Here is a 21419-nt window from a genome sequence, read left to right on the forward strand (position 1 = left end):
CTACTGCTGACTCGTCGCTCCTCAACATCTTGGAAATTGCTTACATTAACGACACTTTGCCATGCGAAATGCGTGCCTGGAATGTCGCGCTGCTGTGTTTGACTCTAGTCAATCTGTGTGAGAAAACCCTGTGTCTTGGGCTCCCCAAGGCTCCAAGAACATTTAGCTCCAAGTACCTAATTAAGTAATGCACCCCTATCTAGCAAACATCCATGCCCCTCCCGCTGTGCCTGTAATCGAATGCTGCCAACACTGCCCGGCTATACGCCAGCGCCGCGAAAACCACCATGATGTGCATGATCTGATGGCTTGCCCCGAAGATGTCAAAGACCTTGGGCCACCATTTCTCGGGTATCTGTCACGGTCAACCAGTCAGTGTCAGCAATCAAATGTGCCCCCACAAGGTAAATGAGATACTGTGTAGTAGAACACGTTCATTACCCCCACCACCACACAGTCTTCACCACACGCAGCAGCGTGCAAATACGTACCTTGAACGCATACAAAACCACCCCGACCCCATTGCACAAGGCCGTGAGCCCGATCCACGGCAGCCCCAGCCGCCGGCTCTGCTCGGCCCACCCGTACGCCCAGACGCCGTGCCCGACGGGGACCAGGAACGAGCCCGCCCCAAAGGCCGCGAACAGGACGGCGCGCGCGTGGCCCAGGCGCGGCCCGCCGATGCCCGGGTGGAACGTGGCGAGCGAGCACAGCATCGCGAGCGCGGTGGTCACGACGCCGTAGGTCGTCGCGGCGGCCAATGTGTGCGTATAGCGGCACGCTTCGCCGAAGTGGTAGTAGGCCAGCGGCACCGTCGATCCCCACATTAGCAGCAGGATGCCCTGGAAGTCGAGCTGCATGCCTCGGGCGTAGACGGTTGGGCTGTGGGACATGAAGGTGTGGAATCTGTGAACGCATGTGTCAACATGTATGATATTTCACTATCATCCCACCTATTCTCGGCGGAAGCCAATATGCTTAAGGGGGGTTTCTTACATTGTCGATAGTATAAAACAGATGGCCACCCCGCCAAAGTAGATACTGCACACCACGATGTCGGTCCGAGTAGCCACCGCGTATCGGGGCGGGATCTCGGTGCTGAAGACGTGGTACGGGAGCGACAGGAACAGAAGCGCGCCCAAGACGTGCGAGAAGATGCTCACTGTAAGAAGTACGTAGCGCCATATGCATCAGTCAATCAGCATGCCACGGGAAGACCAACTTATCGTCACACATACCCGTCTCGTTATGTAGGTAGGTCCAACTCCGCAAGCAGTCCTTCCACGATGCTGTTTCTCGTCTACACCCCCGAGATCAGTAACTGCCCCCAAAACGTGGTAAGAGAGGGCTGATGGCATGACGAACCTGTATCCAGTCCGGATATGCTCACTTCCTTCCCTAATACAGTTGTCAGGCGATAACTCTCCAACCAACCCTGGAAACACGATGGCTTTCTTGGCAAGAAAGGGGAAAGAAGAAGTAAATATAGAGTAAGCAAGTACTCACTGTCGCCAAGGTGCTGCACACATGTGTTAGCTCCCAGTGCCCAGGATAATTTTCAACTATGGTTCTCTTCATAACTCTGTACTCGAATCAAGCGAAGAGCACCTACAGATTGCATCCCACTCCAACAACACCAAGTCTTCCTCAGTGCCAGAACTCCTGGCTCTCCTGACAGGCTTCGACCTCGGACTCATTCTCTTGTCCGCCTGCTGCGCCATCGCCTTGACCTGGCCACTCAACCCCTCGCCCCCGGATCCTCCTCGGTTCCGCCTCTGGGGCCGGGACGACAGCACCGGAGCCCCGACAGCGGCGTGGAATTCGGAAGACAGCATCGGCGAAGCCATATTTGCGAGGGACACGGGACGCACAAATCCAGTCCTTCTGCGGGGCGTTGTATTCCGACCGAGTGAAACGTAGCAGATTGCCTAAAAGCAAGAACGAAACAACTCTTCCGGTGTCCCCCAGTTCGTATTGTAATTAATACCTATGCCATCCAAAAATTTCGAGAAAAGGTAACACCAAAAGTTCGCTTGACGTGGACTTTCCACAGCCCACACACACACACCGCACTGCCCAACTTTTTGTGATGGCCGAAACGCAGCACCCACCACGCACGCTATGATCCACGATCCGACAATCCGACGTCTTGAAACATGCACCGGAGTGGAGAAGCAGCATGCCGCCGCACCTTTGACAGCCAGCGCATGCATGCGGCCGGCATCTCCATGCTGCTTGGAGATTGCACTTTGTCACGTGAAACATCTCGGATTGATAGTAAATGTTTATCCTGCCTGCCAGTAGAGTAAGTTGTGCTGGGTGTGGGCAGGAGCAGTTAGCGATAGGATACCAAGCGACCATGATATTTTCAGGATCATGAGATAAGAATCTGTCAACAAAAAGCCGGCATTGAAATAGTCACGCAGTTCAAAATCTAAAAATGAGAGTAATAGGTAGCAACTGCGGTGCTTCTCTGATTCGACTGTATATACATATACACGATCACACTACTTGCCCCAACTCCAATGATGCAATCCCAGGGTATCGAAGCCGGTCTGCCGACGAAAAGAACTAAAACCCAGAAAAGGGCGTATAAACATAAAGCAATTCATGATCATGAAGGATGCAAGCAAACACCAACAACTCATCATCCTCATCACACCCGTGCCCAGTCAATGCTGGGCCTCACGGATATGCTGGTCGTCCCCCGTCCACCTCCTTTCATCCCATCCCGCGACTGCGGGAGGTCCAACTCGGCAACCCCAGCGGCCGCCTCGCCTCGCTCTGCCGCGTGCTGCTTCAGCACCTGCTTCACATTGCCCGCCTTCTCGATCTCCTGCCACTGCTCAGCATCAGTCGGGAAGTAGACGCGCGCAACCGCCTTGAGGACGAGCTCGAGCCCAATCACGGCGGTCAGGCCCAGGCCAACGCTGGCCCACCACCAAAGCTGCGGGCCGAAAACATGGATGAAGCCATTGCGAACCATCTTATCCCTAAGGCCATCCGGCGCCCTCGCGGAATAGAGCAGGTTGTAGACGAACCAACCACCGACTGTGATGAACAAGGCTCCGATGATGATGATGGTCTTGTGGTGCACATCGAGGAACAATAATTTAATGTTGATGAACACCACACCAATCGTAAAGACGGCATTTCCGAAGGCAAACACGTGGTTGTCGCCTTGAACCAGCGTTGCCGCAACGGCCCATACCGAAAAGTAGATAATCATGGCCTCTATACCGCCAATGACTATGCACTTGAAGAACTTCCTCAGGTTGAAAGCCTTTCCACGCTGGCAGTATATATCTGTATGTTTTGTTAGTTAATCCGAACAAGAAGTAAGATGCGACCAAGTGAATGGCCAAAATAAGGAGGGGAGAAGCGAGGCATATTAAAAGACGCAGTTCTAACTTACAAAGTTCTGGGACGGCAAGTAGCGTTTCCGCCTTCAGATCCTTTTCCAAAATGCCAGGAAGGATAACGGCGAGCGAAGTAAAGAGCGTATTAAATACCGTCAAGGACGTTGACTCGTACAATGAAGTCCCAGAGTACCCAGTGGATCGCTGGTAAGCAGCCTGGGCCAAATAGAACACCAATTCTTTCCAGAAAGTTACCAGAATGAATTGGGCCGTTCGGAGGTAATTCCAGCGACCGTGGACGAAGAGCAAGCGCTGCAGGAACCGGAACTGAGCAATAGCGAAATCGGCAGTGCGGGCGGCTTGCAGGCCCTCGCGGCCTGAAATGCCGACACCGACGTGCGAAGCCTGGATCATGGGAATGTCGTTGGCGCCGTCCCCGATGGCCAACGTCAGAGACTTCGGGACTAGATCGCGAATGCGCTTGACGAGGTTGGCCTTCTGAGCGGGGGATGCTCGGCAGCAAATGACCGAATCAGCTCGCACGACCAGATCGTAGAATATGCATTTCCAGGCCTCGTTTCCGTCAATCACACCCAGGGTGTGGCCATCCACAACAACAACAGAATGCGCTATCATTCCGCGGCATACATCAGTAAGTGTGGTGGTCATGTGCGATTCCCAGTCTTCTGCCGTGGCGTCAATGATGGAAATCTCGGAGAACGGTTTGCAAATCCTAGCCGAATGTGCAATAGTGATGGCAGTCTCGCGTTTGTCGCCAGTAAGCATCCACACCTTGATGTTGGCACGCCGCAACTTGTCAATCGTGTCCGGCACACCGGCCTGTAGCTTGTCCTCGATAGCCGTGGCACCTGCCAATGTGAAATCATGCTCGATTAGTTCGCCTGCCGCCTCCATGCGCTCGTTCCTGTTGACCAAACTGGTAGACGCTTCCTGATATGTCTTACGCCAGGCCAGGTAGTCAGCCTCGTCCATAAAGCGATAAGCGAAGAGCAGAGTCCTCAGGCCTTCGGACGCGAATACGTCCATGTGCTGGAAGCAACGCTCGAAAACAGCTGCTTCGTTCGCAGCAACGGCTTCGTCCACCATGCCATCTAGGGGGTCTTCGGGGACGGTGGGCGAGATGGGCGAAAGTGCTGTGGAATGACGTGGCGACTGATATAATGCTCGATGCTGAGAAGAGGGCCCAGACTCCTCCAACTCTCTTTCAGTCAGCCAGGTCTCAACCTCGCCCGTGACGGCAGCACCGCTTTTGTCAAGAGATGCTCTCGCCATGCCAAAACTGCGACGCATGGTGCTTTGGTGCCGCGACAGGGTGGCAGAGTTCCGGGGAAAGTGACTGCTGGCCCTCGAATCTCCAATCTGAGTACTCTTCCGCTGCAACGCTTTTTCAGCCTCCATACTTTTGCGCATCGAAACCTTGCGGTCCACATCCGCGGCCTTTTTCATTGCGAGTCGCGACTGCTTCAACCGGGGAATGATTGCGCTATCCGCGCCCTTGCAGATGATGCAGATTTTACCGTCGGGCATGCGAACAACAATGGACATCCTTTTGCGCTGGCTACTGAACTCGATGACATCGAGTGCTTGGTAGGTTTCCGTGATTTGCCCACCACCAGGGGTTGTGTGCACAAGCACAATGGACCCAGTCGGTCGATCAATTAGGACAAGGCCCAAATCCTGTGCTGCTTTGACTAAAGCAAGCTCGTCAGGAGAAGCAGCCTGAAATTCAAGTCTCCCATCTTCCGTTCTCTCAGGAAGGCATGTGTGGCAAAGAGCTATGCAGAGAATAAATTGCCGTGCCTTTCGAGAGAATGGAGTATCGGGCTTTTCATGAATGTATCGAATGAGGTCCTCAGTAGTCAAATCTGGCCGTGCTGTATTTGGTAAAGACTTCGGGTCCCACCCACTAGGTTTCAGCGATGTTGGTGATTGCGGTGATGGTTGTTCCACGAGTGCGGTGTCGTTCACTTCCAAGTTCGCCTTCCCTTTTCCATTTGCCTTTAGGTCCATATCGTGAAACCAAGCAGATCCAGCCACAGTGATTTTTCGGAAGCGCATGTTGTTTTCGGTCAATGTCCCGGTCTTGTCGCTGAACACGTAGCTGACCTGCCCCAGGTTCTCCAATATTGTCGTCGTGTGTGCCTCCATCGGGGTGTCGGTTTCCGGATCATACATCTCCACATCTTGCATGAAGTACCATTGACCGATTTTCACAATCTCCATACTAATGATCAGACTGAGAGGAATAAGTGTACTGAACATGATGATGTAGGTGCCAATGATCTGGTCGACTCGGGGATTGGTTTTGCGCAGGTACCATGCCTTTTCGAGAAACTCGTGCTTCCACAGTATATGGCCAATGGTCAAGCCAATCGCAATCATCACGACAACAAGAACGAGGAAGAGAACCATGCTATTGAGGTTCTTCTGCATGGCCGGTGCCTTAGCATGCAGATAGTCGTGCACATTGATGCGAATCTTGCACTCTTCGCCAGTATTGACGACAAGCCCGATGGCAGAAGATGTGTTCCGTAGGGTAGAGCCGCGGTATACGATCTCGTTCTGGGTCAGGGGTGTAGCTTCTTCACCAACCACTACCCGACCCTGGAAGTTGTAAAGATCGGCGTTGGGGTCCTCAGCGACCACGACAGCATTGCACGTTCGAATGTCATCCGGTGTTGCGCATCGTTTCGCCAATAAGGGACAGGCCTTCTTGCTTTTCAGATTCGTCTCGCCGTCTAGCGCCATGGTTTCAATGTAGGCAACCCCATCGGGGCCAGAGGCTTGCAAAAGTATCATATCAGCTGGGATGTCATCGTCCTTTTCAAGATAGATGACGTCTCCAACTCGGAGATTCTGCCATTGCGTCTTTGACCATACATCTGCCAGTTTCTCCTGTGAACTACCGCCGGCCTCGGCCACTGAGGAGTCTGTTCCGCCGGCTCCTCTGGATCTCGGCCTGAACTTGGCCAAGAAATCCGCGACTCTGCTTCTCTTAGCGCATCCGCTCCCAGCGAGGTCGGCTGTGGGGTGGAGGACTTTGACCTCCTTTTGATTCTCGATCTTGTCTGACTTGAAGCGGAGGTAGTCGTCATATCCTTCTATGCCCATACTAAGACTGATAAATGCCGACAAAGGTCCGATCTGAGTCCATTTGCCAGTTGACGAGAAGCCAGGGATGAGAGCCAGCACCCCAATAACAAGGAAGTAGAAGTTGGCCATTTTGGAGAGCTGGAAGTACAGCTGTTTCGGGATGAAGCTCCAGATGTTGTAACGGCTTGATCGGATAACATTAGATATGTAAGGAGCTCCTCGCCGCTCGTCCATGAGCGGCGTCGTCCTCACATCCCCAAACGTGACGGGGATGTGCCGCCCGTCTGCGCTGGGAGGGAGAGGAAACTGGCGGAGGAGAAACTGCATGACCCATCTGTCGTAGAACTTGTTGAAGGCATCATCTAGCCGCGCCTTGGGCTTCTTGGCCCGGTGGGCTTGGTCCCGCACCCATTTCCGGTAGTCGCCGAGCCGCATGCGCATGTCGTCGTCGTCGGCGGCAAACTTGACCTTGCTTTCCCGGGTCACGGTATGGGATGCTATGGGCGAAAGATCGTGAAAACCATCATCGTGACCCCCGACGTGATGTTGTTGGCCTCGGAGAGAACCAGGTTCGGTGGGTGCACTAGCCATGGTGGAAATGATGGGCAGCGTAGAGCAGCTGCTGCTTCATTTAGAGAGGGAAGAAGCCGATCAAACAATGTGAACGAGCGATTGCGCCTTTCTCCATTGGCGCCTGCGCCATCGACGAGGCAAGCGGAAACCCAGAATCCGGGTTAGCTTGGAAGGCGTGGGCAAATATTTGGAAGACGACCCTGGTTTGGTTGAATATACTTTCAGGAGCGACTTCGTATTTAGCAAAGTTCAGTTCCAGCGTTGATGATCCGAACCCGCAAAACTCATGCATGCGACAGCCAATTATTTCCTCTGCGCGGGACACCTGGCATGGGCGGCGGGAATGCTGTGAGTATTACTAGTCCGGGTGCTATGCCCGAGTCAGTTTGGTCGTAGTAAGTTGACAGGCAAGCAGGGCGGGAAAGGAACGGTAGACTTCTTTCAGCGCTTTTCCGGGGGGTCCCAATTGCGACAGAAAGAAACTGATGCCGATCAATGGAAATTCCCAAGAGTCAAAGAAATCCCAAAATAAAATAAAAAATTGCCAATGACGTTGGTAAACGAAAGTGTGTACGTGGGATTAGAGCAACTCAGCAAGCACAGAAGAATGGGGGGGAAAGAGACGTTAATGGGACCACACGGCCGCTGGTCGTTACGAAGCCTACAACGTAACGAATTCACGTCAGTCCAAGGCCGACAACGTCAGGCTCGTCAGGACAGGTTGGAGGTTTTGTCCCACATGCGCTTTTGCCACCAATCGAGCGTGTTCGATGGGAAGTTGCGGGCTCTGCGGGGAGGCGCATGCGACTTTGGGGGATGTCACTGGTGGTGCATTGCAGAACATTGCTCCATTGGGGAATGGCAGGTTCGCAGGGTGGTGCCTTTGCGAGTTCTTGGTGGCTCTCGGTGGCTCTTTGGTGGCTCTGGGACAGCCTCTAAATCCTTGGCCCCGTCCTGCCCCGTCCAAACCCCTCCAAAATAGACCCCTGTTTGGAGTTTGTTTATGGGCTTATGCTCGTGTCAGTCCAAGTCAGTCCAAGGTGTCAGCTTGGGTGTGCAGGCTGGCAAAGTCGGCAGTGGCAGGGTGCAAGTGGTTTACGTACACGCCGTACGGAGTAGGTACCTTCTTTCCCTCTTTTTGTCTTACTGTTGCTGTCAGCTGTGCTGCATGGCTGCACCCTCCTTCCTATTGTGTACGTAGTAATCAATGGCCTCCGAACTTCCCCAGCCTGCCAGCCTGCCAACTGCAGCTCCAAGTTTAGCACACCTTTGCACCAATGCAGCTAACAAAACGAAAAAAGAAAAAGCTACGGACCTGCATCGAACGGCGGCCCTGTTCCGAGGGGAAACACTCGGTCCTACCGCTACGGTTCGATGGTTCATGGGTTCGCCTTTATGGTGGCGCAGATCTAGACACTTGTGGAGCCTTTGCGTTTCCTGCTTTGGCTCTCTGGGGCTCGCCGCGTTGGATAAGTCTGGGTTCTGGCTTGGCCTCAAGCGGATGTCGTGACCCTCGTGTCCCGTTTTCCGGGCACTTAGACAAAACTATTAGAATAGCCTAATTCGGGGGGGCACAGGTCTGCCACAATCATCGCACCTCGTGCTCCAATTGATTGGAGTAAGACAGCTCCCAAGTTGCAATATCGAGAGAGCAAGAGAGCAGCAGACGTGATGTGCAAGGTGTTTGAAAAGACGACATTGTCGAGATTTGACGAGTGATCGCATTGCATCAATGCATCAAAGAAAACCGTCACTCTCAGACAGTCAGACTCGTCCTACCCCCGTCAGAAACGAGACGAGTCCCAAATGATGTCACCCTTTGTAACAACTGCCGGCGAGGTTGCAAGGAGCGAGTAAGTGGGTGAGATTTTGGTGTCGCGCAATACTCCGACGGCACGCTTGGTCCGACGGCATTCATACAACCGGCTCTGGGTACAAACAATAGTTTGGATGGATGCCAAGAGGGATTGCGGCTTGGCATGGAATGCGATTCAATTCTCACCGTTCGTTCTGAATTTTGGTTTCCATTTCTTCAACGCTCCTCCCTTACGCGTCAGACCCGGTGCGCGCTCTTCACCGCCAACAGCATCGAACGGCTGTAGAAAATCGGTCAGCCGCCGGCCAGGCAACCGGCAGGAAAAAATGCTCCTTGAACGACAATTGCAGCAGCAAAAGAAACCAGCTTGCCACTTCAGCATGAAAGCGACCTGTAGCGGGTGGCTGAAAGCCCCAGGTCGATAAACCGGATGTTGGTGCCGAAATCAAATCCTACAGCTGAACGCTCTTTTGATTGATGGCGAATTTCTGGTGCTAGATCTCAACCGGCAAGGGGGAGGAGCTGAGGTTGCACCGGCGCACAAACAAACTTCAGCTTAGGTGACATGCCAGACCGACAGCAACTGTGTTCGAGACAAACAGCAAATCTCTTCCCGGGTCCAGGCAACATTGACTTTGGCCCTTCAATTCCATCGACTAAACTAGTATCTAGCAGGTGAACAAGTTCTCGGGACCATTGCAGGATCATCTCCCCAACCCTGAAGTGAAAAAGAAATAAATGAGGCTGTGTCCGATTCCTTCTACCATCGCGCCGCTTACTGCCTGTTCGTCTTCGGCTATGAAACCTCTCCCGACGCTGCTCATCCCTTTCCACTCACCTCCCACTCAAGACGCGAACCGGAAATCCAGCCCCCGGTTTCCACGAGCCTGGGAGTCGGCGAGGTACGCGACCCGCGCCTCGGGCGACATGGCGCGCCACCGCCCGTCGCGCACCCGGTTGCGCCAGACGTAGTACGCCTTGGCCGCCGCGTAGAGCAGCAGGTTGAGCGCGACGAGCCCCAGCAGGATGCTGTTGCCGCGCCGGTACCGCGGCGCGTCGTCGGCCCGGTACACGTTGGACGAGATCATGACGCCGGCCTGCAGGAACATGTTGTAGAGCGCCGCGCCCACGGCCCGCGACCGCACCGTGTTGGCGTTGCGGCTGACCCAGCCGACCTGGACGGGGTGGCCTGGCATTACACACGGTAAGTACGCGCAATGCGATGCGATACGATTCTATCAGTTCGAAGACGTCACACGATCAGTAAGTACTCACCGAGCGGCGCTGCGAGGAGCAGGCTGATCATGGCCCATGTCAGCCATTTGGATGCGTGCGTGGTGTCGACCACGCGCAGGTAGATGAGGAACGGCAAGCACCAGAACTGGAAGATGGAGGCACACGCCGCAAGCTGGCCCGTCATCTCGGCCAATGTGGCCAAGGCGAGCATGTTGATGACTGCATGAGTATCAATCACCTTTGTCAGCATCCGATTGCATTCTCCTCCCGGGAAAGGTGTTTAGCGAGAGAACCGCGACGCACTCTTGAGAACCAGATACGGGATGGTGAGCAGGTTCGTGTGAAAGGTGTCGAAACCGAGGCCTCGCAGCGACAGCGTCAAGTACTGCGTTGGACACAAGGTGGGGATGTTGAAAGTGAGTCCAATGAAGTATAGAGGCCTGCATATCGGCGATATTAGCAAGGGGAAATTACGAATGAAAGTCTTCGAAGCCTCTACATACCAGAGATCGGTGTCAGTGAGACTCATCCAGAGAAGCTTTGGAGTGATGGGCTGTCGGTTATGCATTGTACCTTTACTGGGATCGTCGCGGATGACCCGGTTTACCATAATGGTCTCTTCTCTGTTTCATGAGTTATGTCCATTAGTGACTCTCCTCAATTGACCGATGTCCTGGAAGCGATAGCGAAACCTACCTTGCACTGAACCATCCCTTCTTACCCCGTGACCAGTGTGCCGTTTGAGTTGGGCCTGGAGGCATCAAGACGTACGACAAAAGACCAACGACGCCCGTGATCAACCCCTGACGTTAGATCTTAGAGAAGACGCCTTCATTACGAACAGTGGTCTCCTCACTTACCTCGATAAGAAACAGCCTGGAGATAATCCCTTGTCGTCAGCACGCGCACGATCTCCCCCCTGGAACAGAACGAAGGTGTCTTAACATACCACCGCCATCCCGGCTGACCTGCGACCCCCCTCATATGCAGAAGCCCGAAAGCGATAACGGCGGCCAAGATGTCTGCGATCATCATGCCTGTCCACTGTGGGCAATACATTAACCAAGCCTGCGAGGGCCATCTCGCCTGGGGTGGGTAGACAACTCACAAAGAAGGCCAATCTCAGCGTCAGCTCATGATGCTTATAAAAGTACGAGAGATACAGCACCACCTGTTGCCAATTTCGGCTGTCAGTTCCAAAGTCAAGGAAATACATGAACGAGGTGAGTGATTCGAAAAGGGGTTGCGGAAAGGGGGCCCACTTGCTTCGGGGATAAAGCCGCCCTGGAGAAGGGCCAGGAGGGCCCGGCACGCGAGAAACGAGGACCGCGAGGATAGGGAGTACTGCGAGGCGGAGACGACGGAGAACAGGATGATCTGAGTAGGGATCCATCGGTCGGGACCGAGCCATTTGGCCAAGAGTTGCGATGGGAATTCGCCGATCAGGAAGCAGAGGGCGTAGAGCGTGTTTCCGAGGTTGTAGTCTTTCCTCCCATCAACAATTAGCCAATCGTCCAATGATCAAGCATCGAAAGATATCCCGTGGGGCAGCCGAAAGAGCGAGAAAGATTTGGGGTTTTCACCATTTGTGGTCAGATGCATGTCCTCTAGAAAGGTGTCCGACAGCGCTTGTGAAAGGTTGGCGCGGTCGAGCTCCATGGCCGTGAACATGAAGGCGCACCAGACCATGATCCTCCAGTCGATCTTTCGGATGACGGCATTTTCCTCTCCCCATGTCCAGCGTGCCGAAGGGTCGAAGCGATGCAAGTTCTCCCTTTTTCACGATAGCTCTATTAGTGATTGCGGCATGGCAAGCTGCGTTAGGGACTTTTGCTCACCAATCTTCCCGTGGCTTGTACTGGATCGCCACATCAGGAACGTCGTACACACTAGGCTTGGGAGAACGTCAGCTCGTCATTTTCTTGTTTATGGAAGCAATTCAGATCAATCAACTGTTATTATTTACCTGGGTGGCAATCGCATTTGGTTCATATTTCTGGTTTCTCTGGAACCAAAACTTCTTCTCTTTCTGAGGTTCCCCTAGTGGCAGAAGGGAGGGCTGACCACCACCCGGTCCTTTCGCCTCAGTCGTGGCATACTCGGTCTCTTCCGCGTCCGCCACCTGTTTCTCAGCAAGCTGGTCCGGGATGACTGTCGCCATTGCGTTTTGCGTGCAGGCAATTCGATTTGACGATGAGAACCGTTCTGGGATGTCCGTAAACTCGCTCTTCCAGTTTTACACCCAGCTCTTCCAATTGACTGACTGGATTGATCTGCCCTACATATCTCCTTCTCTCCGAGTTCTCACTCACCCTTTTCGACTCACGCCTTGCATCTCGCTGCTTATCGAAGAAAAGCACGTCATCGGCCAGAACAGGTCTAAATACCTTCCCAGTTCCCCTTCGTAGTGATAACGACCACCCAAAACCCTGTCATCTGGCACCCGCCATCTTAGCCGGCATGGTTTCACCGAGGTGTTATGCGGGGTAAGAACCGGAAGGGATACCTTTTCGCTGTGTGTAACCATGATATTGAACGGCTGATGGCTGACTGACTGACTTCCAGACCAATCTATTTGCCGTGATCGGCGTGGGAACAGGAAAGGATGATTCAACCAACCGTTTGGTGCCTCGCTTCTACCCCATGCCAAGGACAAGGGATAGGATGCCAATAGCATGGGAGTGTAGATTAAGCACCCAATTGCTGCAAGAATCTCCTGCAGCGACCTTCCTCATTAAATCATCACATGGCCGTACATGCGCCTCAGTAGGTTGGGGATTATTGAGAGTGGTTTCTTGGGCATTCTTGGAGTACCGCGACGACAGAAGGGGGAGGTTCACTTACACCAACTGGCCAACGGTCAAGAGTCTGTTTAGTTAGTCCATAGTGCATCAACACTTTGACGATGATGAGAAAGACAATTCTTTTGTCAGTCGCTACGGTGGTGGTAGTAGCTCAGATATTGGCCGGCGGCGATGGAGATAATACGTACCTCGACCAAGCCCCTCTCCATCAGTCACCTCCTATTGGCCCCGAGGAGCAGTCGGCTTCACGTCCGAACATAGTCCTCATCTTGACCGACGACCAGGATCTCCACATGAACTCAATTGACTACATGCCCTATGTCAAAGAGCACTTGATCAACCATGGGACGTTTTACAAGAAGCATTTCTGTACGACCGCGCTGTGCTGCCCGTCGAGAGCTACGCTCATGACAGGGAAAGCGGCGCACAACACTAATGTGACAAACGTGGTTCCGCCATACGGTAGGCTCTATTATGAATGGAGATCGATGGAATGTTGAGTTGACGTGCTTCAACTAGGCGGATATCCGAAGTTCGTCAGGCAGGGGTTGAATGACAAGTATCTGCCCATTTGGCTGCAAGATGCGGGTTACAACACGTATTACACGGGGAAACTCTTCAACGCCCACACGGTGAACAATTACCATAAGCCACACGCGGCAGGATGGACGGCTTCGGTGAGGCACCAGACCTGAAAGTTGAAAGAAGCAGCGAGAAGGATATGATTTCTAATCGTTGTCCAATCAGGACTTCTTGCTGGACCCCTTCACCTATTGGTATATGAACAGCACCTATCAACGCAACACCGACGCCCCGATAAGCTACGAAGGCCGCCACAGCGTCGAAGTCCTCACCGAAAAGGCGCTCGGCCTCCTAGGAGAGGCCATCGCGGACCGCGACCACCGCCCCTTCTTCCTCGGCATCGCGCCCGTCGCGCCGCACGCCAACATCTGGTCCCCCAATTTCGCGGACGGAGGCCACAGCGACCTCCGCGACGTCGAGTTCACGCCGCCCGTGCCCATGGCGCGGCATGAGCACCTCTTCGCGGGTGTCACGGTGCCCCGGACGCCCAACTTCAACCCGGAAAAGCCATCGTCGGGCGGCGGTTGGATCCGGGCGCTGCCGCGGCAGACGCCCGAGAACGTCGACTACAACGACCATTTCTATCGGCAGCGGCTCCGGGCCCTGCAGGGCGTCGATGAGCTGGTTGACGCCGTTATCAAGAAGCTTGAGCAGAATGGCGTGCTGGACAACACGTACATTTTCTACACGACTGACAATGGCTACCACATCGGGCAGCACCGGCTGCAGCCCGCGAAGCAGTGCAGGTGAGCAGACCACGAGATCGCCTTAGCTATGTAACGCTGGTCTCTCCACATGTCGTCGTGCATACCATAGGGCCGTGTATGCCTGACCCGCTAACACTCATGACCCAGCTTCGAAGAAGACATCAACATCCCCCTAATCGTGCGCGGCCCCGGCGTCGCCGCGGGCGCCGTGGTGACAGACCTGGTGACGACGCACACGGACCTTGCCCCGACCTTCCTCTCCATCGCCGGCGCGCCACTGCGGTCCGATTTCGATGGTCTCGCCATACCCCTATCTGTCGAGGCGAAGGAGGCGGCGGCGGCGGAAGAAGATCGGCACGAGCACGTGGCCGTCGAGCACTGGGGCTTCGCGTCCAATGAGGGCCGCCTCTTCGACGGCTACAAGCGCCTGTACCTCAACAACACGTACAAGGCCCTGCGCGTCGCCGGCGAGAGGTACAATTTGCACTATCAAGTCTGGTGCAGCAACGAGCGTGAGCTGTATGATCTCAACGTGAGTGATTTCTCCATTGCTGGTAGTCTTTTGATCATGACGATGGGGCAAATTGAATGGAACTGTAAGATGTTGAGCTGACCATAACCCACTCGTAGACGGACCCGGGCCAAATGACAAACTTGCTGGACCCGGAAGAAGAAAGGAAGATGGACATTGCCCTTAGAGCCACTGTTCTGGACGGCGTACCGCTGAGAAAGATGGTCTCACGCCTGGACTCGTTGTTGTTCGTACTGAAGTCGTGCCGGGCCGAGACGTGCACACAGCCCTTGAAAGCGCTGCACCCGGGCGGCAACGTCCGGAATCTTGCCGACGCCCTCTCGCCACGCTGGGACCGCTTCTACGAAGAGCGAGAGCGCAGCATCCGCTTCGATCGGTGCGAGATGGGCTTCATCTTGGATGCCGAGGGGCCCCAGTTCGGCGACGATGGCGAAGAGATCGAAGAGGCGTTGAGGCACCAAGCGGCTTGGCATGAGTGGACTTAAGCACATACGACAGCCATGGGGAGACTGGAACAGACAGCATCAAGTGGCCGGGGAAGGACTCCAAAAAGTGGGCATTGGTGTATGGAATTTCAATCTCATAATGTTTTTATCACATTAGTCACGGCCAATGGTTGCCGTGTAGGTAAAAAGAGGAAAAAGGATGGCTTAAAACGAAAGGAGCTCAGGCTCGAACTCGAAAAAGAAGTGACCGCAGAGGGAGTTGAACCCTCTTGCCTTTAAGCATACTCTAATAATACTACAGCTAGGCTACACCGGCCCGGTCAATAGAGGCATGGGTAATCTAGATATATGAATGTCTCTGAGGGAGTATGTGCTGTGTTGAACCTCTGGAGAGACCCTGGGTATGGCTAAAGTCAAAACCCCCTTTGGGACCCGAACAAGCGGGACTGCTCAGTTCGAAGAGGTGGCAGAGGATAAACTCAATTGCAATGGGTGGACGATATCTGCGATGAGTTTGGCGTGTCAAAAGAAGGGTCATCAGAGTCACTGGCTTCTTCTTCCGTGCCACCCTTGCGAGGCAGGTACTCGCCCCTCCGTACACGCTCGCACAACGCCTTGAGCACCTCAGCCCCTTTCCGAAAGTCGGCCTCCTCGACGTAGATCATGCCGCTGAGCCGCCACAGCCACTTGCCGTAGTAAGGGAACGTCTGGAAGTAGATGCCGCTCTCCTCGACGCCCCGGGCCTTGATCCAGTCGGCGACTAAGTGGCCGTGCTCGCGGGGGATCGCCGCCGAAGAGGCCCCGTCGTCACCGACTCCGCCCTCCATCACGAGCGGCATGCGCATGTTGGTGAAGTTGCACTGCCGCATGGACGACCCGGGGCAGTCCACCACCTCGGTGCCAAACACCTCGGCCGCGATGGCGCCGCCGCGCTGGGCGATGTGGTGGGTGTAGGCGCGGATCGTCTCTTCGCCGCCGCACACCTCATCGCGGAACTTGAGGGCAGCTAGTGTAGCAGGCATATCAGCGTGAAATCACACAACGAAAGGACATCGACCTCTTCTCTCCTCTTCTCTCTTAGGCGGGTAACTAGGTTAGGTAGGTACGGAGCTGGGATCTTGACTCACCTTCGACACAAAGCCAATTAGTCGTATCCGCCGTCCCCGTAAAACTAAACATCTCCACGAAATCCTCACCCGCATCCGCATTCACCACACCCCCCAGCGGCCTGCGGGGCTTGAACCCATGGCTCGTCGGCAGCGTCGTGCGAATCAAGCGCTGGTGCTCCTTCCGCACCACGAACGCCGCGCACCCGCGGGGCACGAAGAGCCACTTGTGCAGGTTCGTGACGAAGAAGTCCGGGCGCAGCTTGCCCAGGTCGAGGTCGACGTGCCCGATGCCGTGGGCGCCGTCGACCAGCACCAGCGCCCCCTCGGCCTGCAGCGCGGGCACGAGGCGCTCGAAGGGCACGCGCGCCCCGGGCCCGCTGATAATGGTGTCGCAGATGGCGAGGCGCACGTGTTTGCCGGGGACCGCATTCACCTCCCGCGCTGCGTCCACCATGGCGCGCACCAGGTCGTCGTCCGCGACGGGCAGCGGCACGTGCACCACCCGAATCTCGAGCCCGGGCGTCGTCTCGCGGAGGTACTCGAGCCCGTTGGCGACGGAGCCGTAAATGACCTCATAACACAAGATCACGTCGCCGGGCTGCCAGACGAGGTTCTTAAGCACCGTGTCGATGCCCGTGGTGGCGTTGGGGACGAAGACCAGCTCGTCGACGGGGCAGCGGAGCATCCGGGCCGCCAGCTGCCGGGGCCGCGCGAGCCGCCGCGAGAACTCGAGGGCGATGAATGGGTCGGGCGCGGCCTCGACCTCGGCGCGCAGGGCCAGGTGCGCCGCCCGCACCGAGACCGGGTGCGTGCCATAGGAGCCGTGATTGAGCGGCGTGTAGGTCGGGGCGAAGGCGAAGTGGGCGTGCCGCATCGGGGCGCCGAAGGGGACCTGTGGAGGGGCCATGGCGGGCTTGCTGAAGGGTATGCAAGTAAGTAGAGGGATATGATACGGGGCGAGGGTGTGGCGTCTGGTTTCCTTGACCTTCTTTATCCTGGCGTCGATCTTCTTCTGGACTGGGTTTCTGAACTGAAACCCGGGGTGTGGGGGAGGGAGCGAGTTATTAATGGAGTGGTGTCCGGAGTGGTGTTGCCGCTCTCAACCAGAACAACCCCGGACGACGGGGAGTCGGACATGGCAGATAGACTGACGTCAACAGCATAATCCGTAACCCATGATCCCCCATCGGCATCGATCATCCGTGTTCCCTTCTAATTCAGAAGCTGATATTTTAAGTAAGTAGGCAGATTGGTTTATATGGTTAGCGGGGTTATCTAACATCTGCCTTTCCAGTAGCTACGCAGAGGGCCAAGTCACTTGAGGCCTTCACTAAAGCCATGCTCACGCAGTTGCAGCAACCCATTCGTGCAGACCTGGAACCCAAATTGCGTACCATAGAATTCATCGATCGAGACGCACGCCAACAAGCACTGAAGTAGAGTGGTATAGCGTGGGAATTCTTACTGGCCTCTGGATCGCTACAGCATGAACCATCTCGAAGAATAGGATTTTTGGTACCAAAAGTAGGCACATGAAGAAAACTGTAGGGCCTGGCATTACGACCAAGGGGCAATAACCATCAAGCCCCAAGAAAAAAGCCGACCAACCGGCATCCCTAATAAGCCTATCTGAACGCCAGAACCAATGCCAACCCTGTTGTGTCTGCGCATATGTTTGTTGCTTGCATTTATGTGTGATTTCATAACTTCCGCTGCTCAAGCACCTCAAACCGTCCCGCTGATGCTCAGCTCCCTGATCTCTTGCAGAACCTGTTCCACCCGTCCGTCCAGATGTCCTTGCGCGTACTGATCTCGGGTGTCTGCGTCCAGGTACTGCTGGACCTGGGCCATCCGGCTGTACGCCTCGGCGCAGAAGCGGAGCTGGATCTTGACGAGGGCTTCGAAGCTGGGGTCGAGGTAGGGCACGCGGAGGTCGATCAACTGGGGCAGCTCGCTGCTCAATTGCTCGTTGAGCTGCTCGTATGCGGCCCTGGCGATATCCATCTCCTTTTCGGTGCGGGGCAGTTTCGTGACATCCTTGTCGGGCTTCTCGGCCAACTTCTTGACCCGGGCTCGGAGAGCGTCGTAGTCGAGCAGCTTGTGGCCGCGCTTCTTGATGCCTAGAATTTGATTGTTCAGTATGGAGAAAGTGGGTAGCAGGCGGGTACTTGGTGTCGTGGGCATGCTTACACTCATTCACATCGGGGAAGTAGGCGCAAAACCGGTTGATGGGTTCTAGCACTGTGGTTCGGTAGGGGCCATCCATGGCTTTGATCGTCTCCGAGTCCAGGTCTTCGACCGCCTGCTTGTAGCTCCTGCTCACGCCGTCCTTGGCACCGGAGTCGCCGTAGAATGCATCGATCGTCTCGGCTATACGCATCTGGGAGGCTGTCATGGCGCGGAGGGAGTCGAGGTAGCCCTTGGCTTCTTTTTGTAATCGCAGCGATGCGGCCTCCATCGTGCGGAATCGTCGCTCTTCTACCTCGTAATCGCGGTCGTTGGTCTTCTCGACGTGGCCCGTCTTCATCATGACCTGCGTCGTCGCGCGGTTGACATTCTTCTTGAAGCCTGGTAATTTTGCTCGTCAGGGCCGGCTCTCAATGAAGGGCCATTTTTGCGCAGACTCACCTGCCCACGACATGTTTGCGATGTTGTTTCTGTGCCTTGCTCTAAGTGTTCTATGTTTCGCTTGTCTGCCTAAAATGGCTTGGTCCTGACTTGTTCCGACTTTGTTGTCAACGGACTACGGTCGGAAGGAAAAGCAAAGCGAATAGTGGAAATGCGACGTCGGGTATATCTATCGAAGTTGGCGGTTGTGAAGTGTAAATCGTCGTGGCGTGAGAGTGAATGTGTGTGTAGGTTGGTGAGTGATTGGGCTTGATTTGGATCTTCAGGAAGCCGTCAATCAACCAGACAAGCAAGTGGGCTGTGATCGATCTCTCAGCTTCCCAGTCAACCCGCTCAAGCAGTGACGAAGTTGGTTGTGGCTGAGTACGCCGCTAACCCGCGCTAACGTCACCCGCTGGAAATCCCCCAGCGGTTCTGCCCAGCGCTTGTCGGTGCCCGTCAGCACTGGCGTGCAGGCACTGCCGGCTTATGTGCGGGCGCTCCCAGCCACTCGAAGCCACGAGGCCACCACCTCAGCCCAATCCCAAGGAACTGTCTGTGGCTGCTAGCACTAATGGGCCCTGCTCGGATCATCCCGAAGCTGCAGATCGATGTTCATCCAAATCTTGGGGAAGAAGCTGAAACGAAACGTCAGGTTTTTATGGTTTAATCCAACATCCCAGCCGTCTCAACCTCGACATTGGTGGATGCGACCACGACATTGGTGCAGTCACTCCTTTTCGCCAGCACTTTCGCCATTGCGATCCTTCCAATGTTCAGTCCTCGATTCCTCGTCATAAGTCTGGGCAACACAGGTCCCTACTACGACACTCTACACTCTGCCGGCCACTTCGCCCTTGCCGCCGCCCAGAAAGTCCTCGGTGCGCCCCAGCAACCCCGGTTCAGCCCCGAACGATATGGCGCCAAGTCCTGTCAGGCCTCGCCCGGCACACCCTACACGATGCTGCAGAGCCCAACCCTGATGAACGTTTCGGGCCCCTGGTTCCTCGCCGCCTACCGCGACACCCTCAGCCGGTACAACCTGCAGCCCGAAGAGCTCGGCGTCGTGCTCGTGCACGACGACCTCGAGGAGGACTTTGGCAATGTACGGATACGCAAGTGGGCGGCGAGCCACCGGGGCCACAATGGCATCAAGAGCGTCAATGCCAGCATGAAGAACCAACAGTTCAAGGGCGCAAGATGGTCGCGCATCTCCGTCGGCATCGATCGACCCACCAGCCGAGAGCAGTCCTCCGTTTCCGATTACGTGCTGAAGAAAATGACCCGCTACCAGAAAGATATTATAGACGCCAAAGTTGGGTTCAGTGTCGTCGAACGTTTACGGGACTTGCACGAAGCCTGGGAAGATGATCTCGAGCGAGCCGCCCCCAAGGGTTGATGTGCCACGGCGAAGAAACAAACTAGACCGGACTTCCGACAGCATTGCATGCGGTGTTTATGACGTTGCTGGTATTCGAATGGAAATGTTCCTCAAATCCCTGGATCAGGCCAATCGAGAACACCATTAACGTCAACATGATGAGCGCATTGTCGCTCTACGCCTCCACCGGCGTGCTTGGTTTTCCAGAGGATCGATGCTTGCAAAGATGAACTTCAACGCCGGAGAGACATGAGAAGCCATGCTTGACTCTAGGATAGATCTTGTTCGCAACCAACATGGCTGCTTGGCTTCTTGACCCAATCTACGCCAACAGTGGAAGATTCACAAGTTGCTCACGAATGGGCCCTGACCAAAATGATTGGATGCCTTCAGGAGTCTGGAAGAGACAGCGTATTCTGCACAGGTATTGTCGTAGGTGACATTGACAACCACATAACGCGAGCGTACCGCATGCAGCCATGTTTGACGAAACCGGGACAAGCTTGACATTGACTGACTGGCTGATATCTGGATTGGGTCGGTCTATTCGACAGTGCATTATTGCTTTGCCATGCTAAGTATGTCGTTGGGCAACTCCATACTATCAAACATCAAGTTAAAACCGGCTCAAATTCCACACAACCATGTAGTCAAAGAAAAATGTAAACCCCGAATAGCAAATGCCTTTTTGCTCCGGTTGGAACCCGTTCTCAGCCCCCCGTGTATGTTGTTTGCCTCCTGAACGTTACACCGGAATTCTTGGGCCGGGGCTCACACTCGACTAGGATATCGCTGTCTCATTCTTGGCTTTTCCTGTCCGTTGTTTGACACCCGGATTCTTGGCTCGGGGCTCACACCCACCATAACATCGCTCTTTCTTTGTTGTTGTTGACATCGTCAAGGACTACCTTGAGTAAGACCTGGGATCATCAAAGGATTCCACAAATGTGTTAAGTTGTTGGAAGGTGTTTGTCTAGGTTGGCCATAACAGCTCGCGAACAGGATCATCCAAACTAGATGGCGAGATGAGTGGTATAAATGGGATAGTTGTCCAGTGAATCAGAACGGCATGACACCAGCACTTGCTTCCTCACGCTTACAGCCCCAAAGTAAAACAACCCACATATTTCTGATAAAACTTGCCTACTGCACA

General features: G+C 54.7%; 7 protein-coding genes across 7 annotated transcripts; 2 read left to right on the forward strand and 5 right to left on the reverse strand.

Annotated features, from left to right (window-relative positions):
• Positions 1 to 199: 199 nt before the first annotated feature.
• PG985_014216 (uncharacterized protein) lies at positions 200 to 1847 on the reverse strand (the record flags this gene model as incomplete). Its single annotated transcript, XM_066833982.1, has 4 exons — positions 200 to 355; positions 492 to 906; positions 997 to 1162; positions 1613 to 1847. The coding sequence occupies 4 exons, from the start codon at positions 1845 to 1847 to the stop codon at positions 200 to 202; spliced, it is 972 nt and encodes a 323-aa protein (XP_066678722.1).
• Positions 1848 to 2656: 809 nt separating this feature from the next.
• PG985_014217 (Phospholipid-transporting ATPase) lies at positions 2657 to 7064 on the reverse strand (the record flags this gene model as incomplete). Its single annotated transcript, XM_066833983.1, has 2 exons — positions 2657 to 3306; positions 3416 to 7064. The coding sequence occupies 2 exons, from the start codon at positions 7062 to 7064 to the stop codon at positions 2657 to 2659; spliced, it is 4299 nt and encodes a 1432-aa protein (XP_066678723.1).
• Positions 7065 to 9707: 2643 nt separating this feature from the next.
• Positions 9708 to 12259, reverse strand: PG985_014218 (Major facilitator superfamily transporter; the record flags this gene model as incomplete). Its single annotated transcript, XM_066833984.1, has 10 exons — positions 9708 to 10051; positions 10138 to 10317; positions 10402 to 10538; positions 10602 to 10721; positions 10820 to 10901; positions 10959 to 11142; positions 11207 to 11475; positions 11682 to 11872; positions 11937 to 11992; positions 12065 to 12259. The coding sequence occupies 10 exons, from the start codon at positions 12257 to 12259 to the stop codon at positions 9708 to 9710; spliced, it is 1758 nt and encodes a 585-aa protein (XP_066678724.1).
• Positions 12260 to 13003: 744 nt separating this feature from the next.
• Positions 13004 to 15208, forward strand: PG985_014219 (arylsulfatase-like protein; the record flags this gene model as incomplete). Its single annotated transcript, XM_066833985.1, has 5 exons — positions 13004 to 13364; positions 13422 to 13579; positions 13650 to 14230; positions 14339 to 14723; positions 14822 to 15208. The coding sequence occupies 5 exons, from the start codon at positions 13004 to 13006 to the stop codon at positions 15206 to 15208; spliced, it is 1872 nt and encodes a 623-aa protein (XP_066678725.1).
• Positions 15209 to 15648: 440 nt separating this feature from the next.
• Positions 15649 to 17185, reverse strand: PG985_014220 (aminotransferase family protein (LolT); the record flags this gene model as incomplete). Its single annotated transcript, XM_066833986.1, has 2 exons — positions 15649 to 16175; positions 16297 to 17185. The coding sequence occupies 2 exons, from the start codon at positions 17183 to 17185 to the stop codon at positions 15649 to 15651; spliced, it is 1416 nt and encodes a 471-aa protein (XP_066678726.1).
• Positions 17186 to 18003: 818 nt separating this feature from the next.
• Positions 18004 to 18919, reverse strand: PG985_014221 (BAR domain-containing protein; the record flags this gene model as incomplete). Its single annotated transcript, XM_066833987.1, has 3 exons — positions 18004 to 18398; positions 18469 to 18846; positions 18907 to 18919. 3 exons carry the CDS (start codon positions 18917 to 18919, stop codon positions 18004 to 18006), a joined length of 786 nt encoding a protein of 261 aa, XP_066678727.1.
• Positions 18920 to 19657: 738 nt separating this feature from the next.
• On the forward strand, positions 19658 to 20284 carry PG985_014222 (uncharacterized protein; the record flags this gene model as incomplete). The annotated part of the gene is made up of 1 exon (XM_066833988.1): positions 19658 to 20284. The coding sequence occupies one exon, from the start codon at positions 19658 to 19660 to the stop codon at positions 20282 to 20284; it is 627 nt and encodes a 208-aa protein (XP_066678728.1).
• Between the last annotated feature and the right edge of the window lie 1135 nt (positions 20285 to 21419).

This window comes from Apiospora marii, assembly GCF_038362585.1.
Source record: "Apiospora marii strain CBS 49790 chromosome Unknown utg000011l_segment0_segment0, whole genome shotgun sequence".
NCBI classification, from domain to species: domain Eukaryota; kingdom Fungi; phylum Ascomycota; class Sordariomycetes; order Amphisphaeriales; family Apiosporaceae; genus Apiospora; species Apiospora marii.